Here is an 18,715-nt window from a genome sequence, read left to right on the forward strand (position 1 = left end):
CTTATCTCTGTATTTTAAAGGTTTAACATTTTCGTATGACTAAACATTGTAATAGTTTTAGTGTTCTACTTAATTAGTCCTGTCTACCTAACTTTCACTGTTAATAATATACTTAAACAAAGGTTAAAAAAATAAAACAAATAAATGCATGAAAGTTCTAACTGCTGTGCATAAAATTCATTTTTCCAGTTCAGCCAAATGGGTACAGTTCATGAAAATCAGAGAAAAGAAAGACAGCTGCAAAGTAGAAACACATTCTCTATGACGCATCTACTTACCTGTAACAATTGTTATTGTACTTGTTGTAACTTCCCAGAGCAGTCAGACAACCCTGGCAAATTGCGTAAGAAAAGAAGATCTGTGTACCAGCATCCATCCATACCTGAAAATGAATTACAAGGAAGAATGAGATTACACTCTATACAGAAAGAACCTTACCTAATTATGAAAGGCTAAACAATCAACGTATTCCCATTATGTTGCAAGGTAGCCCTATTATTACAACAGAAAACAGAATGGAACATATAAAGCTACTAGACAGAAAGTTTATTTCCATTTTTGTCTGTAAAAACTTAAAAAAACTCAGGATAAACATGAAATATATAACTTGACTAAAAACAGAATGGAATAATGACCAGCCATAAATAATAACTTTATGAGGTATTAAATGAACTGTTAAGGACTTTGTCTTGTGATGTTTGTAAGACATACTTTACTAAAAATGTAGTAGCATTAGATTTTACAGGTACAATTAATAGTTTTAACTTCCAAATGTTCAACAGTGCAGTATCCTTTTGTTTATTCTCTTATAAGAAAAGACAAGCCAGATTGATTCTTGTACATCAAAATATCCCTACAAGCCTCCCTTTCTGCACCATCCTCTTGACATGATATAGATTTTTTCAACCATCTACTACTGACAACAAAATTCTTATCCAAATGTTTACTCAATTCTTCCAACAGCATGCTATGTTTAGTCATTTATTGTGATAACCATTTAAATTCAAAATTTACTGATTTCACAATGTCCATATTTCTGGAGCTAAAGGAATACATTTCCCAATAATCTATGAAGTACAATACATTATTTACTTCTATCTAAAAATACATAAATATGTTCATGAGACTATAAGCTGTTAAATTGTTTGACCTGCTTTTGAAATCCACATTAACAGAAATCTGATACTTCTGGAAACATTCTTCAGACCTCAAATGGTGAAAATATGCTTGTAATAAATTAAATTTTGTATTGCTTTATTCACTAAAGACATGGTTTTGTTACTCAGATTTACCATAGCAATGCATGTCTTAGTACGTAAAGACAGAGCCAAATGTTGGTTCCATTCTGATGTAATTGTCTGATAATGTATCTATACAGATCTGTAGGTCTATAAAAAAGAAATGATTCATATTTTTTTCATTTTATCTGTCATATTAGAATGCTCTTTTATTCGAAAGACATGCATGCGTAAATGGGCATGCCTTCGTTGAAGGTTGGGCGTTGAGCTGGCAATCTCAGCGTTTCATAAAAAAAATCTATTGCCAATCATTAGTGGACTGGAGTTCAGCTGTGGTGACCCCTTACCAGAAAAAAGCCGAAAGACAAACAACAACATTAGAATGCTCTTTTATGATTGAAGTAACATTCCTGCATGTTTCACCATGGTTGCCCATGGTACATAATGTAATATTTGAGTGAAACTATTCAGCCAAGCACATTTCTAGAAAAGGGTCCCATGAATTATTTCCTACAATGTACTTATCCTCCCATTAGTAGTTACTCATGTCAAGGGGTGTTGTGTATTACAGATCAGGTTTTTTCTTATCACTGGTCAAATATAATTATAGACCACGGAAAGACATTAGAAGAGGCTTTGGTCTCCTGTGTTACTCACTTCAAATAACATTTATGTCTTACTTCTAACAATAGTCTAGTTAGCAGTAAAGAAAGCAACACGTTTAGAGTTGTCTATATCCTTTGATACTGTGACAAAGGGAGATACTGCCAGCACAGCTATCTGGAATTTGGTAAACAATTATATATTATTTGTGAATATCAACATGATCTATATAAGATGCTTGTATTACAAATATATTAGAACTATATGTCATGTGTATATCAAACTGGTCTGTACAGACATATATGTTAAAAAGGTATTTTGTAAAGTACTGAGCTTAAAAATGGATTCACAGTGTGCCCTACTGGAAGAGAACAGAAATGCACATGCACTATTATAACTGTATATTGTATGTATTTTGACAGTGGAAACTGGAATACAGTTGGTTATCTTCAGAAAAATAGCTGAAATTAAATTACTTTATGGTAGCTACAGACAGAATGTCTATACTAGAGAGCTCTCTGTATTGTCTTTAAGGTAAAATAATTACTAGTTTTGAATGTGAAGGAATGCAATTGTTTTATGATTTCCAGCATCTGCCAAAGATCTGAGGTCTATGTATTTTCACAGGTAGATGTTAAATACTGCTAGCTTCCAGCAGTGGGGGTTTCACCTGGGATAGAGTAAGATGACAAGAAATCATGTCATTCTGCAAGCTATCCCAGTAATAATATTTGGGATATTTATTTAAAATGTATCTGAGAGAGACTGTGCATTCTGTATTCTGTCTAAGGCCTGACAACAACTAAAGAAGATTCATTTACCACATCTGCCTTGCTCTTAAGTAAGTTAAGTAGGGTATAGTAATTCTCTTAGATTCAATCAGGAATATACTGAAGCATAGTTTAGATGTTTTTTCTTCATTTATTTGAGGCTGTCCTGCAATGTTGTTTTAAATATTTCCTGTAGTTTTGAACTCTGATATCGCTGTCAGTATATGCTGAATATTTTCTTGTTCTTTTATTATTTATTATTAAATATATTTAAATATTTCATTGTGGTTGATCTTTTTGAGATATTTAAGTTTTGAGAGTACTTGCATGTTTATTTGGTGATGCTTTGTGGGCCACTCCTAATAGCCTTGCTCTTAGTCAAACTACCATTTTTATTAATATTAATATTACACAGTAAGATTGGATACCCTTTATTAAGAGCCTTAAAGCAGCTGATAAGGAGTTGGTTGGTGGCAGTGATAACTACCTTATAGTCTGGGAAAAAGGGGGCATGGCTAGTAAACGTCTGCCAGCCTTTTCCAGGTGTGTGTGTGTGTGTGTGTGTGTGTGTGTGTGTGTGTGTGTGTGTGTGTGTGTGTGTGTGTGTGTGTGTGTGTGTGTGTGTGTGTCTGTGTAAATCAATCCTCAAAGAATGTGTGTGTCAACTACTTGGGCAGAGATATGATGCACATGATGGTTAGACAGAGAGGGTGCTGGAGGTCTTGGCTTGGCCACTCAGCTGAGATCTCAACTCTATAGCTGTACCACTGAGGGTGTCTTACTGGGGATCTGGAGAAAGAGTGAGAAACCATCCTCAGACTGACTGTGGCCTCTGTGTGCTCTTAAGGGAGATTGCACTTGATCCAGAGAGCTGTATCTGGAAATATTGTGGGTGTACCTGTTATCCTCCTAGTGTATGCCCCCCACTGGTGCCACGGGTGAGGACTGAGGCTCCTTGATTACTGGTCCAGTGGTGGGTCATCGTAGATACTATAATTGGAAGCACTGGATTGTGAGGTGTACACATTCTCCTGTATTTTGTTCCTGCTCTTCACAATTGCTTTCTTTAGTAACAAACAAACAAGAAATCTGTTATCAATTGCTGCTCCATCACAACTGTGTGGCCGTCTTTTCCTAAACAACAGCCAGAATCTTTTTTTTTTTTATTTGTTATTGTGTTTAGAAAGAAGCACTCCACTACTCTAAGCACTGATTTAAGATTGTCCATATGGTTTTACAGTTTAATTAGCATCCTGGTTTATTAGTTTATTCCATGTTTGCAATTTGTCAAAATAGTTTTCATAATTAATTTGTATTAACTTACTATAAATATGTAAAGAGTTATCAAATGTTAAGGATTGCTGTTATTTTAATTTAATCCAAATCTAGCTACCATAATTATTTCCCCTTAAATATAGTCATCTGTCCAATAACTTAATCTTGTCTAATATTAGACACATTTCATGAAAACTCTGTTCTCAAGACATGAAACACATGACAGCAGGTGGTGTTGCTATATAATTGTGTTTACTGTATTCAGCTTTACTGTGAAATTACTGCCTAGACTTGAAAATACAGCAGTACATTCCATAGTGCAATCGTGTATCCTCTTCGTATGAGGTCAGCAGCAGTCAGGAGGCACACTAGTACATACCGTTAAAATCAAGCTCAGAAGGTCAGAGAATTGTGCAGCATCTATTTCCTTAAAGGCAAACCAAAAACACAATCTACAGAAATACCAGCCATAAAACATTAAACAAAAAATACAAACAAAACAAAAATACTTAAAAGTGCTACATGTCAAGATACCATCCGCCAAGTTTTATTTTAAATGGTGCATGCAATTGAGTCCTGGTCTGGGAGTGGTGCAAAAAAAAAAAAGAAACAAAAGTTGTTTCATAGGTTTTTGCCATGCACCTCAGAATCAGTAAAGGTTATATAGCTAAACAGAATGACTCTGAAGCATAACTTGGGCATGTTTCTACCAAAAAGACTCAGATACTACATGACAGTCATGTGACAGTTAATGAAGAGACTTCCTTTATCAACATGTGCATGTTAAATTTCTAAAACAATGCATTATTTTTATAAACACAATGGTTTAGGGTTCCAAATAGTCATGTAAAAAGTATCAGTAAGACATATAGGTTATAGTTCTCCCTTTTGTTCTTCTCAAGAGTTCCTTATTTCATTTCATTCAGATATACACGTATCAAAATATTTATACATAAAAAATGCAAATAAGTGAAAATATCTTGCTTAGGCATAATAAAGATTATTTGGTTACTTGTTCAAATGTTATCTTTACTAAAAGATGAAAGTTAAACATTTTAAGATTTAGATTTTCAGAAAAAAATGCTGTTGCAAATAAATCCGCTACCGAGAAGAGCTTAGCTCCACAGTGATCAGTGAGTCCTGTAAATCCTCACACAACAAAGGTTATCTCTCTCTACTAAAGCAACCCTGCACAACCTAGAGTGCCTTAGTACCTTATCTATCTAAGAAAAAATCACAGCTTGCAGTACATTTCTATGCTTAACATAACAAACTTCCATCCTTTGTTCTAATGCACTTTCAGGTAGCAATACACAGAAACGTTTTACCTGTCACTCTTAAAGCCCTTCCAATAAAGTTACTGCTGCAAATGGTTACATTCATCTGAAACTGAATTCACAGGGCTATGTGTAAAACATCACTTACGGTCAAAGGAATGGATAGACAAAATACATATAATTTCCAATGCGTCTGAATTGCACTGCACTGTTGATGTTTCCACATTTGATATTTATTGCATATTTCTTTATCTCATTAAAGATCATGTGCAAAGTTTTTTTAACTTGTTCTGTAATAGCACTACTGCTAATCAGGACTGAAAAATCTTCAAAAACAACTACAATTCTGCCTCACAACTGTGTCATCAAAAGATGGAAGCAAACAATGCATAATATGGAAAGTAAAATACATGACTGGACTATTTAACATAAATAAAAATGGCTTTATAAAATAAACTAAATGTATTTTTACTTTATTAATTCATAATAAAACAAGATATTTCAGAATCGAGACTGTGACATAAAATGATGTGACTGACATTTACAGCCACTGAAGAGGTAAATAAAGCATTTATATATAATATTTAAAAGCCTCCCACCTCTGAAAAACTCAGTGATAGAGAATTATTTTCTTGCTAATAAGTTATTTGTTGTTAAATCTGATTGTGCATTATTTTTTGTTAATAATTCATTATTTGCTGTTAAATCCGATCTAGAAATTCCAGCATATGTAACTATGTAAACTTAATATTAACTTACTAGTGTAACTTACTGAGAGAACCCCCACCCCCCAGGCTGGGATATACATGTGGGCATGTCCCTCTATAAAACTGCATTTCAAGTTTTACCATGACTGATTTAATACACATCAACACGTTACTCCAGTGTCTTTATTGTTCAGAATTTATAAGAGGAATATTTAAACTATTGTCCCTATTTCAGAATTCCTGTCCTTCACAAAATACACACTGGCAAAAAAACTGTTATTCCAGCAACTTTGTCTGACTTTCAGACTTTATTGTTTGTGTCTTTCGGCTTTTCCCGGAATGGGTCGCCACAGCGGAACTCCGGTCTGCTAATGATTGGCAGTAGATTTTTACATACTGGCTTGCAGGGCCTAACGCACAACCTTCAATGAAGGAATGCCATTCACACATGTCGCCACACAGAAGACGCTCTAACTGAGAATCGAATGGGCAACGTCTAACTGTGAGGCGACAATGCTATTCTTTGGAAAATACATGCTTGACGCAAAAACAATTATTCCAGTAACTTTCTGAGTTTATTAGAGTGATATTAAAAACCTGCCCCTATTTCAGACTTTTTATTCCTCAGAAAATGCATGTTGAAATACAAAAGTCTGTTATTTCAACCTAGATGTCAGTACCATGATAGTGGTGTGAGGGGATTTGTGAGAGGTTTGCTACTCTACCACCATGTGTGTGTGTGTGTGTGTGTGTGTGTGTGTGTGTGTGTGTGTGTGTGTGTGTGTGTGTGTGTGTGTGTGTGTGTGTGTGTGTGTGTGTGTGAGGGGGTTACTGTAAGAAAGTTTTGTCAATTAATATAGTCATCAATTAAGTTGATTCTAAGGAAATGGAAAGGTAGGTGGAAATTAGACTCCTTTAAATATCTTAGCATGATGTATTAAATATATAGGAAGGATTTTGGAAAATAAGAATTAAAGAAAATGCCCAACCCCTGCAAAGATTGCACTATAATACAGAAGACTATGACTGGGGTCCCTGATTGCAGTCAGTCTCTATGTGTTCAGGAAATGGATTCCAAAAATGTTCACCATGAAATCAAAGCTTGAGGGATGAATTTCTTGAAATACATAAATGAAGTTTCAATTGAAGACCCAATCATACATCTTTGTATTTGTTTACCATATCTTGGGAATTCTAGCTAGCCAGATACATTAACACTCCCCTTCCTTGAACAGATGTGGTAGTTTAAACTGTCTTACAGCTTTAAAAGCTATACCACCTCAAAAGAAAAAACAACCTCTAATCAAGCAACAGATTTATAAGCTGTTAGACACCTTGCCTTGCCGCACATTTTTTTTTGCTTGTTTGGCAGTGCAAAGTTTGTAACAGTTTCCAAATTGTCAGTAGGCTTCTAATGCAGTTTTCTAGAGGCTGCCTTCTGTACGGCAAATGGAGGCTCACTAATAACAGTTAAATCTAAAAAAAAAAAAACTAAGGTCTCCACTGAAAACAAGCTACTAGACTAATGAAATTGACTACCACAGTTAGAGAAGGATAAAAAAAAATAATAATAACAAGCTTGTCATGGTTAGATTCTTACATATTAAAAACGCTATAGCAAAATTATTTTCCCTCAATTTCAGAGTTCACTCCATGTATTACATCCTAATTATGTCAGCCAAGAGGAAACATTATGCCAGAAAATTTAATATTTCTGAAAAGGAGCATCAAAGGACTGAAATATAAAGTGTTCAAATGTATTAATAAATACATCAACAGTATCTTCTACTAAATGCCCTTACAAAATTGAACAATGTCACCATTATAGGAGTCAAATATTATTACATGTTCAGCTATATGTTTAGAATTGTTGTAGATATAATAATAGCACCTTCTTTTTAGCTTTAAGGTGTTACAGTCTCCTTATCAATGTGTTTCCTGTAAATAAGCAATAGAGCATTCCTCATGGATTAAATAATTCAGAACAGAATGTTTCTTCTCTATATTTAATCCATTAACATTAAAAGGAGCTATAGCTATTATTAATACAATTCATGCAAAGCACAACCAAAGTTTTTTTGTATTCTTTAATTGTATATTCAACAACATTTTCCCTTCAATTTCTTGTACAGAAAGAAGAACGCCCCTTCTTTCAGTGATATACTAAATTAAGCACTACCTGTTGTACATACCCTGCTATTTTGTCTTCGTACTGGAGAAGGTCTAATTGGTTCCTAAAATCTTAAAAAGGCTTGATACCCAATGCAGAAACTCAGAAAAGATCAAGACCAACCATCTGAGTTCTGATAAAGTCCCAAATTTGTGGAAGAAAGCCCTCAACTTAAATGAATTAAAGTGTGTTTTATTACTTGGTCTCAATCTTTTCTGAGTTTCTGCATCAGGTATTGAGGCTTTTTAAGGTTATTGGTCTTCTTAGCTGGATGCGCTGTTTGTTTTTTGTGGTTTTGGTTAATAAAATCTTCAAATCTTCCTCTGCTGCTTGTGACATCTCACAGCATATCTATTTTTGTTTTATCAGACTATATGAAGAAAGATTGCTTTTATTTAAGCCATAGCTATCACCTTATATGGGTGGATTCCTAAAGTGTTTGCACTTCTTAGGGATGTGAGTTTTCAAATACAGCAAACAGGTAGACTTTATATTTGAATCCTCTTTATCTCAGAAATATAGACATTATTTTATTACTGATAGATTTTGCAAACTTGACAATTAGTGGACTTAGCATTGATGAATCATATTTTTGAATCTTACTGGACAATGTACATGATCATGACTAAATTTTGGCACTTTGTAGAAAATCTTTATATATACTTAAAATCTTATACATTGCTTCTGAAAGACAGAAGCATTGTTTCTCCATTATTCATACACACAACTCTGTGATATTTTATCACAGTGCAATGGATTCAAAGTCTAATATTTCAGCATAAGAGATACTCTGCATTTACTCAATTTAAGCTTATTCCTGCAATTTTATACTGAAAGGATATGAATTCTACTTTCTGGTTGGATATCTAATAAAGGCAACTTTTCTAAAATGTTGGTGCTTTGCTCTAGAATACTTCCCAAGGGTAAAAATCTCATGCAGAGTTACTTCAACAGCTACACAGTCTGACCATTTTCTAACACAACTGCTTGTAAACTGACCAAGATGAACACACAAATTATAAGACATTTGTGTTCAAACTGTCTTTTGCTAGATATTATGAGTGATCTCATGTGGTTCCAAGTTCTGTTAATTGAGAATATCTAGTAAATCTTTCAGTTCAGTTTCAAAGTGGGGCCCACTGCCACATTTCACTTAAATTTAGAAAACAGAGTTAGTTACAAAAGCACCGTCAAGGGCAGCTCCCTTAACTGTTTGCTACCTTTTTTCATCACTTGATTGATGCATCACTACTGCAAAACAACCTAAGCAGTTTTCTTTTACTTTTCCAATTAAATCTAAGTGGAGTTAGGATCTCAAATAATGGAAAAGAAAAGGAAATGGGGGTATTCTTTCACCCTTCCCTTTTAATTTCTCTCTTCCCTTTCTATCCTTTTCCCATTCTCACCTCTCTTTACATTCTTTCTTTTTTAACTTTCCTCATACACATAGAATGTTTTACTTAATACCAGACAAAAAGTTATGCATAAAAAAACATTTAAAACAAAAATACAACCTGCCACACAAGTTCTTAAGGAAAGCATCTTCTTTGCCCCATATTAAAAACACAAGTAAATGCCTAAAACGGACAGAGGGGTTGGGCTGGGGTGACATGGACAGAGAAATAAACAAAACACTTAATAGGGAAGTGTTAACTCCAAGTTTTCATCTATGGTTTAGCATTAAACTCTTTGCTGAATTCCTGCAGTCCATTGGAAGTATCATTGTGCAGGCAATCTTTTAAGCTGCATCACTATATGCTATTACTTCTTTAAGGAGAATGGAGGGACAAGGTAAAGAAAAAAAGTTGGAGGGGATTCAAACAGACTAAAATTCCATCTTCAGTTAGCATATATGGAAAGATTCTGCTTCCAAGTCATCAGTGATTAGACCTGTAACTCCCTGGGAGATATATCTATATGCTTCAGGAAAATGACTGCCATCTATAATCACTCTGTTTTATAAGTCACTCTTTATTGTTTTAAAGTACATGTTATAGTATGCATAAAGTATAATTCTAGAGACTAAGAAAGGTGTTCACTGGAAATAGTATTGAAATTGACAGAAATTAAGGCATCTTTGGTGGTGAAAGATTCAATGCTGTTTGGCCCTATAGTGTACAGTTCAGTAACTGTTAACAGAAGGAAGACTTCAGAAAGGGTCTATATTATATCAGTGAAAATTTAACTTAGTGAATGCTGTATAATCAACCCAAACACCAAAATGCTGAATACACAGAACATCAATTTTTTTCCCAGGGAAAAAAATCGCTGCTCCATAAAAAAACAAAAAAACAAAAAACAAAATAAAGTGTGGGGCCCCCACACCCCCCTAGTTAAATATACCAACTTCGAGATCACACCACAGTGGAGGACAGGGCAAAGTCCCAAAAATGGCCCAGTGCTTTTTTTTTCCCTGGGAAAAAAATCGCTGTTCTGTGCTTTTGGGATTTCACCATTTTGAATAAAAAAGGTCAATTAAACAGCGTTCGCTATTTTAAGTGTTTGCTGATTTAATAGGAACCTTTCAGAAATCAGTATCAATGATGTGGGAACAGAAACGTGAAAGAAAAAACAATATTTACCCTAAGAATATGAAATCTAACTGGAGACCAAGGACATTGGTCTAGAGATTGTAATACTATCACTAGCTATTTATTACATGAATTTGAAAAATAACCTGTGGATAATTAAAACACCATTGCAATTTACTAAAAAATTCCAAACAGCTTTCAGTGTCTCATAGGACCAATTTTCTTCTAAGTACTCTTGTTTAAAAAAGTAATGAGTGAAACTACTTTTACAACACAACCCTTATCAACTCTGAAGTAAACAGGATTAAAATGTCTCTATGATATGTCCTCCATTTAAAACTGCTGTAGGCTAGAAAGCCTTCTCAAGATTGGGTTCTACTACCTTGAACCACCTGCTTAATGCCATAAAAAACCTAGAATGCATTTACAGCTTCAAAGATGCACCTATGCAGCATGTCTTTGCTGAGTATACCTGCTCCCATGGCAATAGTTTGTTAAGTTATTACCCTATATCACAAACAACAGAATATATTACAAAAATGTTCTCGGCATCATAATGTGACATTTTATATGAGCATACTTCTTATATATATAGGAGTTTATATTTAAGTATTACAAACATAACTGCATTGTATTTTATGCATAACTTGGCTTGTAAATCTGTATATTTTTTCTTTGTTCTTCTGTGAATGCACTCTGGACTGGATCTTCAGAATCTTACATTATCTGCATTGATTCTTATCATTATGTACTAAATTTTACAATTTATTCATTATGTATATGATATTGTTAATTAGCAAGATCCTAATGTATTTTCTGCTCTTTGAGCTTAGGACATTGCTGAAATGGGTCACCAGACCAACCCACTTACCTAGTGAACAAACACTAAATAAATAAGTACACAAATAAATGAATGAATAAATAAATATCTCTGCTTATATCTGAGTTGCTTTATTATTATAGGTTAAAATATAAAAGGGAAACAACATTAAATTTGTAAAAAATAAGACATGAAAAGTGTATATACATCCTCCACTCAAGAAGAATCCAGAAGTAAAGAGGCAATCAACTGGAATATATATTTAAAAGTGTTTTGCTGTGAGTATGTTGCTATGTCTAAATATATAAGAGATCCACTTCTCATGGGAAAAAGAGAAGACATAGGATTGTTTTGCCAGAATGGCAAAGTAACAGAAGTCTTGTTAATGAGGGACTGTAAAGTTGTTGTTGTTGTCTTTCGGCTTTTCCCAGTTAGGGGTTGCCACAGCGGAACTCCGGTCTGCTAATGATTGGCAGTAGATTTTCACAAACACAGAGGTGCCAGCTCAATGTTCAAACTTCAGCAAAGACATGCCCATTTACGCATGTCTTTCGAATGCCCACCCAACCGTGGGGAGGACATGCAGACTCCACACAGAAGGCACTCCCGCACTCCAGCCGAGAATCGAACGGGAGAACCTCTTGCTGTGAGGCAACAATGCTACCGCTGCACCACCGCTGCCAGATTTAAAATCTGAACATCTCTGCCTCTACTATATGTGACAGAAAATCATTTTTGAGAGATGGGCTGCAAATAGCTCTTACTGCATAATTCTCAACAAAGAGAAGTCTTAGATTTGACTTGCTAAGACCTCAAACTTAGTATTTGGCAGCAATTTGAAAAGAACGGACTCTCAAATGGTGTGTACTTAAAAACTGTTTCTGGCCAATTAGAACTAAGAATGCAAAATTTTAGGACAGCCATCTTTGACAGACTAGGTTAAATATGTAGATAATATCTAAAAGTTGATTAAAGAGATGGAAGAACAATTGAGAAACTTCAAACCTGTCATCAAAGAAGTCTATGTATCTCTCCAATCCTCTTCTAATCCCACCTAAAATGGTATGGCAGCTGGTTTTGCTTCAGGGATAATGGCTAAAACACCTTTCACTGCTTGAACTGCTGTCAGTGTTGGTAGTCTGGGTACAGTGTACTGAAACTAAATGCTGTTTTAAAAAGCTCTACAGTTAATAAATGTAAATGCAAGAAGAAGCTGTTTAACAATTGTTATTTAATTTCATAACTTTCCTTGTTTTCCTTCCTTAGTATGTTATAATACTGCAGTAATTTATGTCCTTTTTGTTTGCACTCATCTTAGGATGAGGTTGAGAAACCTCCCCAGACCAGTCCATTATACCAAAGTAACAAAAAAAAAAATAAAAGAAATGAAAAGAATTAGCAAATTTAAAATGATGCATTACCATTTTTCATTCTCAAATAAAGTGGTTCCAGTGGTAAAGAAAAACATACTGCTTTTAGAACATATAATGAAATACAGGAAAAGAAAATAGGCAAGTATGCCATTTACGAAACAAATTAAATTGTAAGACCAGTGAAGAATGTAAAGGCCTGAATGGAGTAGATTAACCAACTACATCAAGAAAGATGATAAAATATTTTGCAGATAAGTATGAGAACAAAAAAGACAAACTGAGGGATAGAAAAAGACTATAAAAACTTGACTGTTAAATTGATTACTTTTGCTCAGTAATCATGAAATTAAGAAAAGAAGGCTTGCCAAAATAACAAGTGACAGTACTCATGATAAGGATATGGTGCCTGCACTTTTTTAGTGGAAGCAGTCCTAAATGAAAACAAAATGAAAGATGCATAAGACATCAGGAGTTTGTTGTATTTATCCTTAAATTTCTAGAGAAATTAGATAAGAACTGAAAACATTACTGGCAAAAATATTGTAACTAGCTTAGGGTAAGGATCCTCATATCTGGAAGATGATAGATCATCAAAACTTTCTCAAGGCTTAGAGAAAAAAACAAAGGCTGAAAAAGTTTGCACACTCTGTTTGAACTCAACTGTAGGAAGGTAATAGAGTCACTGAATCACTGCTGAAAGAAACAGAGAGATTTATAACGTTTTAAATTTTTTGGGGCACAGGATCCAAGGTAAAATGGATTTCTATAAGGATGATAATGCAAGAGAAATCTACTAGACTTCTTTGACTGTGTAAGTAGAGCATTAGATCAGAAAGGGGAAGCTACTATCTACTTCACTGTTAGATAGGCATCTGATATGGTACCACAAAAAGGCTGTTGAACAAATTAGACTTGGAGTGGATTCTGAGAAAGTTGCTAGGTAAAACTCTTGTGAGATAATATAGAGGCTATCATCACACAGAGTTCAGCCAGATACAATGTTAACCAGTGGGGCATCAGAGAGGCCAAGACTATCACTATTCATTTCCAGTGTCTGAAAATGACCATGCAGAATGCCTAGAAGGAAATATATTTTTTTAACTGATGATACAAAAGTTGTATAAGATGGCTCATATGAATCATGTTGTAGGAAGGAGCATACTTGACGTGGCAAGCATGGAGAAAAGATTTAAACCCAAGAGTATAAATTGAGGGGATCAGCAGTAGTAATATCAGTAGCAAATGTGCAAAGTGAACTGGGCTAGTCATATCTGATGCTCTAAACATAAGCAGTGAAAAAAAAAAAACAATCAGGGAATGCTAGTTGAATGCTGGGATGTAACTAGCAAACTACCAGTAGTATTATAACAAAAATTGTTATTCATACATTAAGATAGGTGACAAACATCATCAGTGTAGTAAGGAAATAAATGTGGCAGTTCAGAAGAGGACAAAATAACTGCTGCATCATCATGTATGTCAAGTACGATATATATATATATATATATGGATCTACTTTATATATCTGAAAACCACAGCATCGAACTACTAAATATTGAGACAACAAAGTCGACATTTCATTATATTGTAAGTTCAAAAGCACATCATACAAAACATAAAAATGTGAAAACATCGAAAATACTATAGCAAACATTTGCTCAGCAACCCTATACCTTTGCAATACCTTACCTAGTCAATTTGTGCTTCTAAACTATAGATCGAGCTACAGCCAATATAGTAGGTGATGTACCGAGTTTTATATATAAAAACTATTTGAATTTGAAACAGCTATTCTGTAAGGACAAAACTCACCATACCAAGCAGGATCAGAACTTGAGACCTGGTACTTTTTCCTGCAAATGATGCAATATGTGTACAGTCATAACTGTGATCCAGGTTTATAATCATCCCATATTGAATTTAAATTTTATCCCAGGTTCCATGCCAACTGTGATACCACTAACCTAGTATATTTAACCAACTGTAATTGCTGTGGATGTTTTTATGTTGGCAAGATGTCCAGAAGGCTAAGAGATAGGATTTATAATCATTTATATGACATCAGGAACCATAACATACTGAATGTCCTAGCTAAACATATTATTGGATTTAATACACATAGCTTTAGCTTTAGGGCATTACAACTGGTATATGAGAATCCAAGAGGGGGTAATGGTAATAATTATCTTGAATCTGTTGAACTTAAATGGATATTTAGGCTATGAGCGCATATACATCCAGGTCTAAATAGTTATGTCAGTATCAGGCCTGCATTAGAGGCAAGGTCCTTTAAATAATTAACTGCATAGTAATTAATTGCATAGTAATTGTTTAATGAGGTGCTTATGAGTTTTTGTTTGTATTAACTGGTTTTAGCAGTGATGTGTTTTACTATTTAAACTGAATGCTTTATTTTGTATTAAGATCTGATGAAGCATGGTTATCTCACGTGAAAGCGCTTATCCTTTTGTTTTTACCATTGGAATAAACTGCATTTCAGAGCCTTGGTGGTCCTACCTTGTTCATTTTATCTTATTCTCTGTTTCTAAACTCGAAATCAAACTCCATAAAACAGCAAAAGCTTATATTATTAGAGAATTACCTTGCAGACCAGTCTGTGTAAAAGAATGAGAACCTCAATAATAGATAGGTGAGATGGTCATGTCCTGGTAAACAAAATACTGCACTTATTTCATTTTCCCTCACTTTTGCATGGTGGCAAGAGCTCCCACACCACCCACACTCTCCGTAAATTAAATATACCAACTCCGAGGTTACACTACTTTGTGGAAAAGGGCAAACTACCAATAAATAAAACTGGTGTACCTTTTAAAGATAGGGAACTGTTCTACAAGTCTCCAATTGCAACTAGAGTGAAGAACTAAATGTCTACTGTGTTTTTTGTTTTTTTTTTTTTTTTTTACGGATCAGTGTATACAATTTTAAAGGAATACCACCCTTTTTAAATGTTATGGTGCTCATTCTGGTATTATTTGACAAAATAACCTGCGACAATATGAACTTTCAAGATTCTGAAATGTTAACTTTATTGTCTCGATGTTTAGTAGTTTGACATTGTGGATATTCAACTAAATAAAGTAGATCCATATATATATATATATATATATATATATATATATATATATATATATATATATATATATACACACACACATACAAATGAAAGTCTGGATCTTTTAAATCAACCACTTCTGCAGTACAAAAATAATTAAGCTAATATACCTTGAGTAATGGGAGAAAAAGACTGGTCTTCAGTTAAATAATATCATATTTCAGAATAATTTTAATTACATTTCCATTGTCCCCACCTTCCTTACTGATTAACACTTGGTATATTCAAACTAAAGTTTCATCTTATACAGAAAACTTCTTCTTCTTTCGGCTTTTCCCGGTTAGGGGTCGCTACAGCAGATCACCGGTCCGTTGATGATTGGCAGTTGTTTTTACAGTGCCGAATTGCCAGCCCGATGCCCAACCTTCATGGAAGGCACACCCACATGCACACACACCTACCTGCATGCCTTTTTAAGGTTTATGCAGCTGCAGGGAGGACATTTCTTAAAAATTAACTTGCAGCTGGGATGGGTCTGGTGGTTGACATAATTCAAGTAGCACAGCTAAATGTCACTGTTGTTAGCTGAGTTCCATAAACTGATTGCCACAGTCAGTAAAGGAGATAACAGCTAATACTAAATATCTCTGAGAACTGGGAGTAAATTCCTTCATGAGAAGGATATATGCTCAGTATATAAGTCTTTTATTTGTGCAAGCCGTATATCTAAATTATAAGCAGTCCATTTTGTTTTACAGGGTAAATTATTTTCAGTCAATGTGTGCCACTTACCTTGAGATAATTTATTCCTTATTCACTATAGCAGCACTCAAACATTTCTTTTTTTAAAAAAAAAAATATATATATATATATATATATATATATATATATATATATATTAAGTTCCTTGAAATTTAAACATTTTCTGTAATCATAACTTATATGGTGAGTTTATTTTAATACAGTTTGATCTGTATTTAATCAACTTAGGAATACATGTGAAGAAAAGTTGCGCATGGTAACAGTTTACTTTATATTTTCTGGAATGTGAAGGTAGTCACAATGTAGTAAGCCAGTATAATGCATCTTTAGCCATTACAAGTAGCATCAGGCAAGGTTTCTGTTGTGGTGTACCACCCACCTGCAGAATGCATTCTTCTGTAGCTATGTGTATTAATTATTAATTCTTCTGGGGACACATATTAATCGTTAAATATTCCAGGGTCCATTCAGAATGTCTGAGAAAAATTTAGGCTACCATAACATTAAACCAAAGATGAACACAAGAAAATGCATAGTCATAATGAATACCCATCAATTAATAAAGGTATAGCAAGTCAAATAAAGGACACAAAATATAATTCTAGTTCATACACTGTACTACACAAGGCCAGAAACACCACATGAAATTACAAATGAAATGGCCTGTTGTGCGACGTCTTTAAAACTCAATGGCACCTTAAAGTAAGAAAGAACACAAAACCAGGTTATTATTATTATTATTTTAAAGTCACCTCAAAACTAGAAAGCCACCACAATAGCAGAAGGCATAAAGCTAAACCCAGGAAGCCTGCCTACAGATAACAATAGCTACAATTCCAGCAAGCAGCCATTTTATACAAAGGTGCAACATGAAGCAAGAATGAGTATAAAAAAGCAACCCATATCTAAAATACATGTTTTAAAATCTACACACTGCCTTACTGTCTATACTTTCAAAGACAAAAAAAGATGGTTACTTTTACTTCTCATCTTGCCCTTCCAACACCAAGTAACCTTTCTGCTAAGCCCTGTTAAACTTGCACAGTGTCATCAGATACTTGCAATAAGAAGTCTAAGGTTTCTGCTTTGGTCTCTACAGAAAACACCACCACAACTTGGTTAGCACTGCCTTGGACACGTGCCTTAATTAATGTACTTATGTCAGGGAGCTCAGTAAAGCAGTGGCATGTCAGTAAAATTACCGAATTTAAAAAAGTACTTTGATGCTTATAGGCTGAACTTTTAGCAACAAACAAAACTCAATTTTGTTCATGTTGCTTCTTCTCTTTCAGCTGTTCCCATTAAAGGTCGCCACAGCAGATCATCTGTTTCCATTTCTTCCTGTCCTCTGCATCTTGCTCTGTCACATCAACCGCTTGCATGTCCTCTCTCACCACGTCAATAAACCTTATCTTAGGCCTTCCTCTTTTCCTCTTACCTGGCAGCTCCATCCTTAGCATCCTTTTCCCAATATACCTATCATCCCTCCTCAGCAAATGTCCAAACCAATGCAATCTCGCCTCTCTGACTTTGTCTCTAAATCGTCCAACCTGAGCTGACCCTCTAATATACTGATTCCTAATTCTGTCCATCCTTGTCACACCCAGTGCAAATCTTAACATCTTTAACTCTGACACTTCCAGCTCTGACTCCTGCCTTTTTGTCAATGCCACCGTCTCCAACCCATACAACATAGCTAGTCTCACTACCCTCTTGTAGACCTTCCCTTTCACTCTTACTGGTACCCGTCTGTCACAAATCACTCCTCACACTCTTCTCCACCCATTCCACCCTGCCTGTACTCTCTTCTTCACCTCTCTTCCACACTCACCATTACTCTGAACTGTTGATCCCAAGTACTTAAACTCATCCACCTTCACCAACTCTACTCCCTGCATCCTCACCATTCCTCTATCCTCCCTCTCATTCACACACACATTCTGCCTTAGTCCTGCTGACCTTCATTCCTCTCCTCTCTAGAGCATATCTCCACCTCTCCAGGGTCTCTTCAACTCTCACTACAGATCACAATGTCATCTGCAAACATCATAGTCCATGGGGCCTCCTGTCTGATGTTGTCTGTCAACCTGTCCATCACCATCGCAAATAAGAAAGG

At 34.8% G+C, this 18,715-nt stretch overlaps 1 protein-coding gene across 1 annotated transcript in view; it reads right to left on the reverse strand.

Annotated features, from left to right (window-relative positions):
* LOC122815260 (sodium- and chloride-dependent GABA transporter 2-like) overlaps positions 1-18,715 on the reverse strand; it is a 942,619-nt gene that overhangs the window by 166,718 nt on the left and 757,186 nt on the right. Inside the window, exon 7 of the mRNA XM_044087611.1 lies at positions 279-382. Coding sequence (XP_043943546.1) covers positions 279-382 — 104 coding nt within the window. The remainder of the gene's footprint in view (positions 1-278; positions 383-18,715) is intronic.

The sequence above is a fragment of the Protopterus annectens genome, chromosome 11.part0 (assembly GCF_019279795.1).
Source record: "Protopterus annectens isolate FY-2018-M chromosome 11.part0, PAN1.0, whole genome shotgun sequence".
Taxonomy (NCBI): domain Eukaryota; kingdom Metazoa; phylum Chordata; order Ceratodontiformes; family Protopteridae; genus Protopterus; species Protopterus annectens.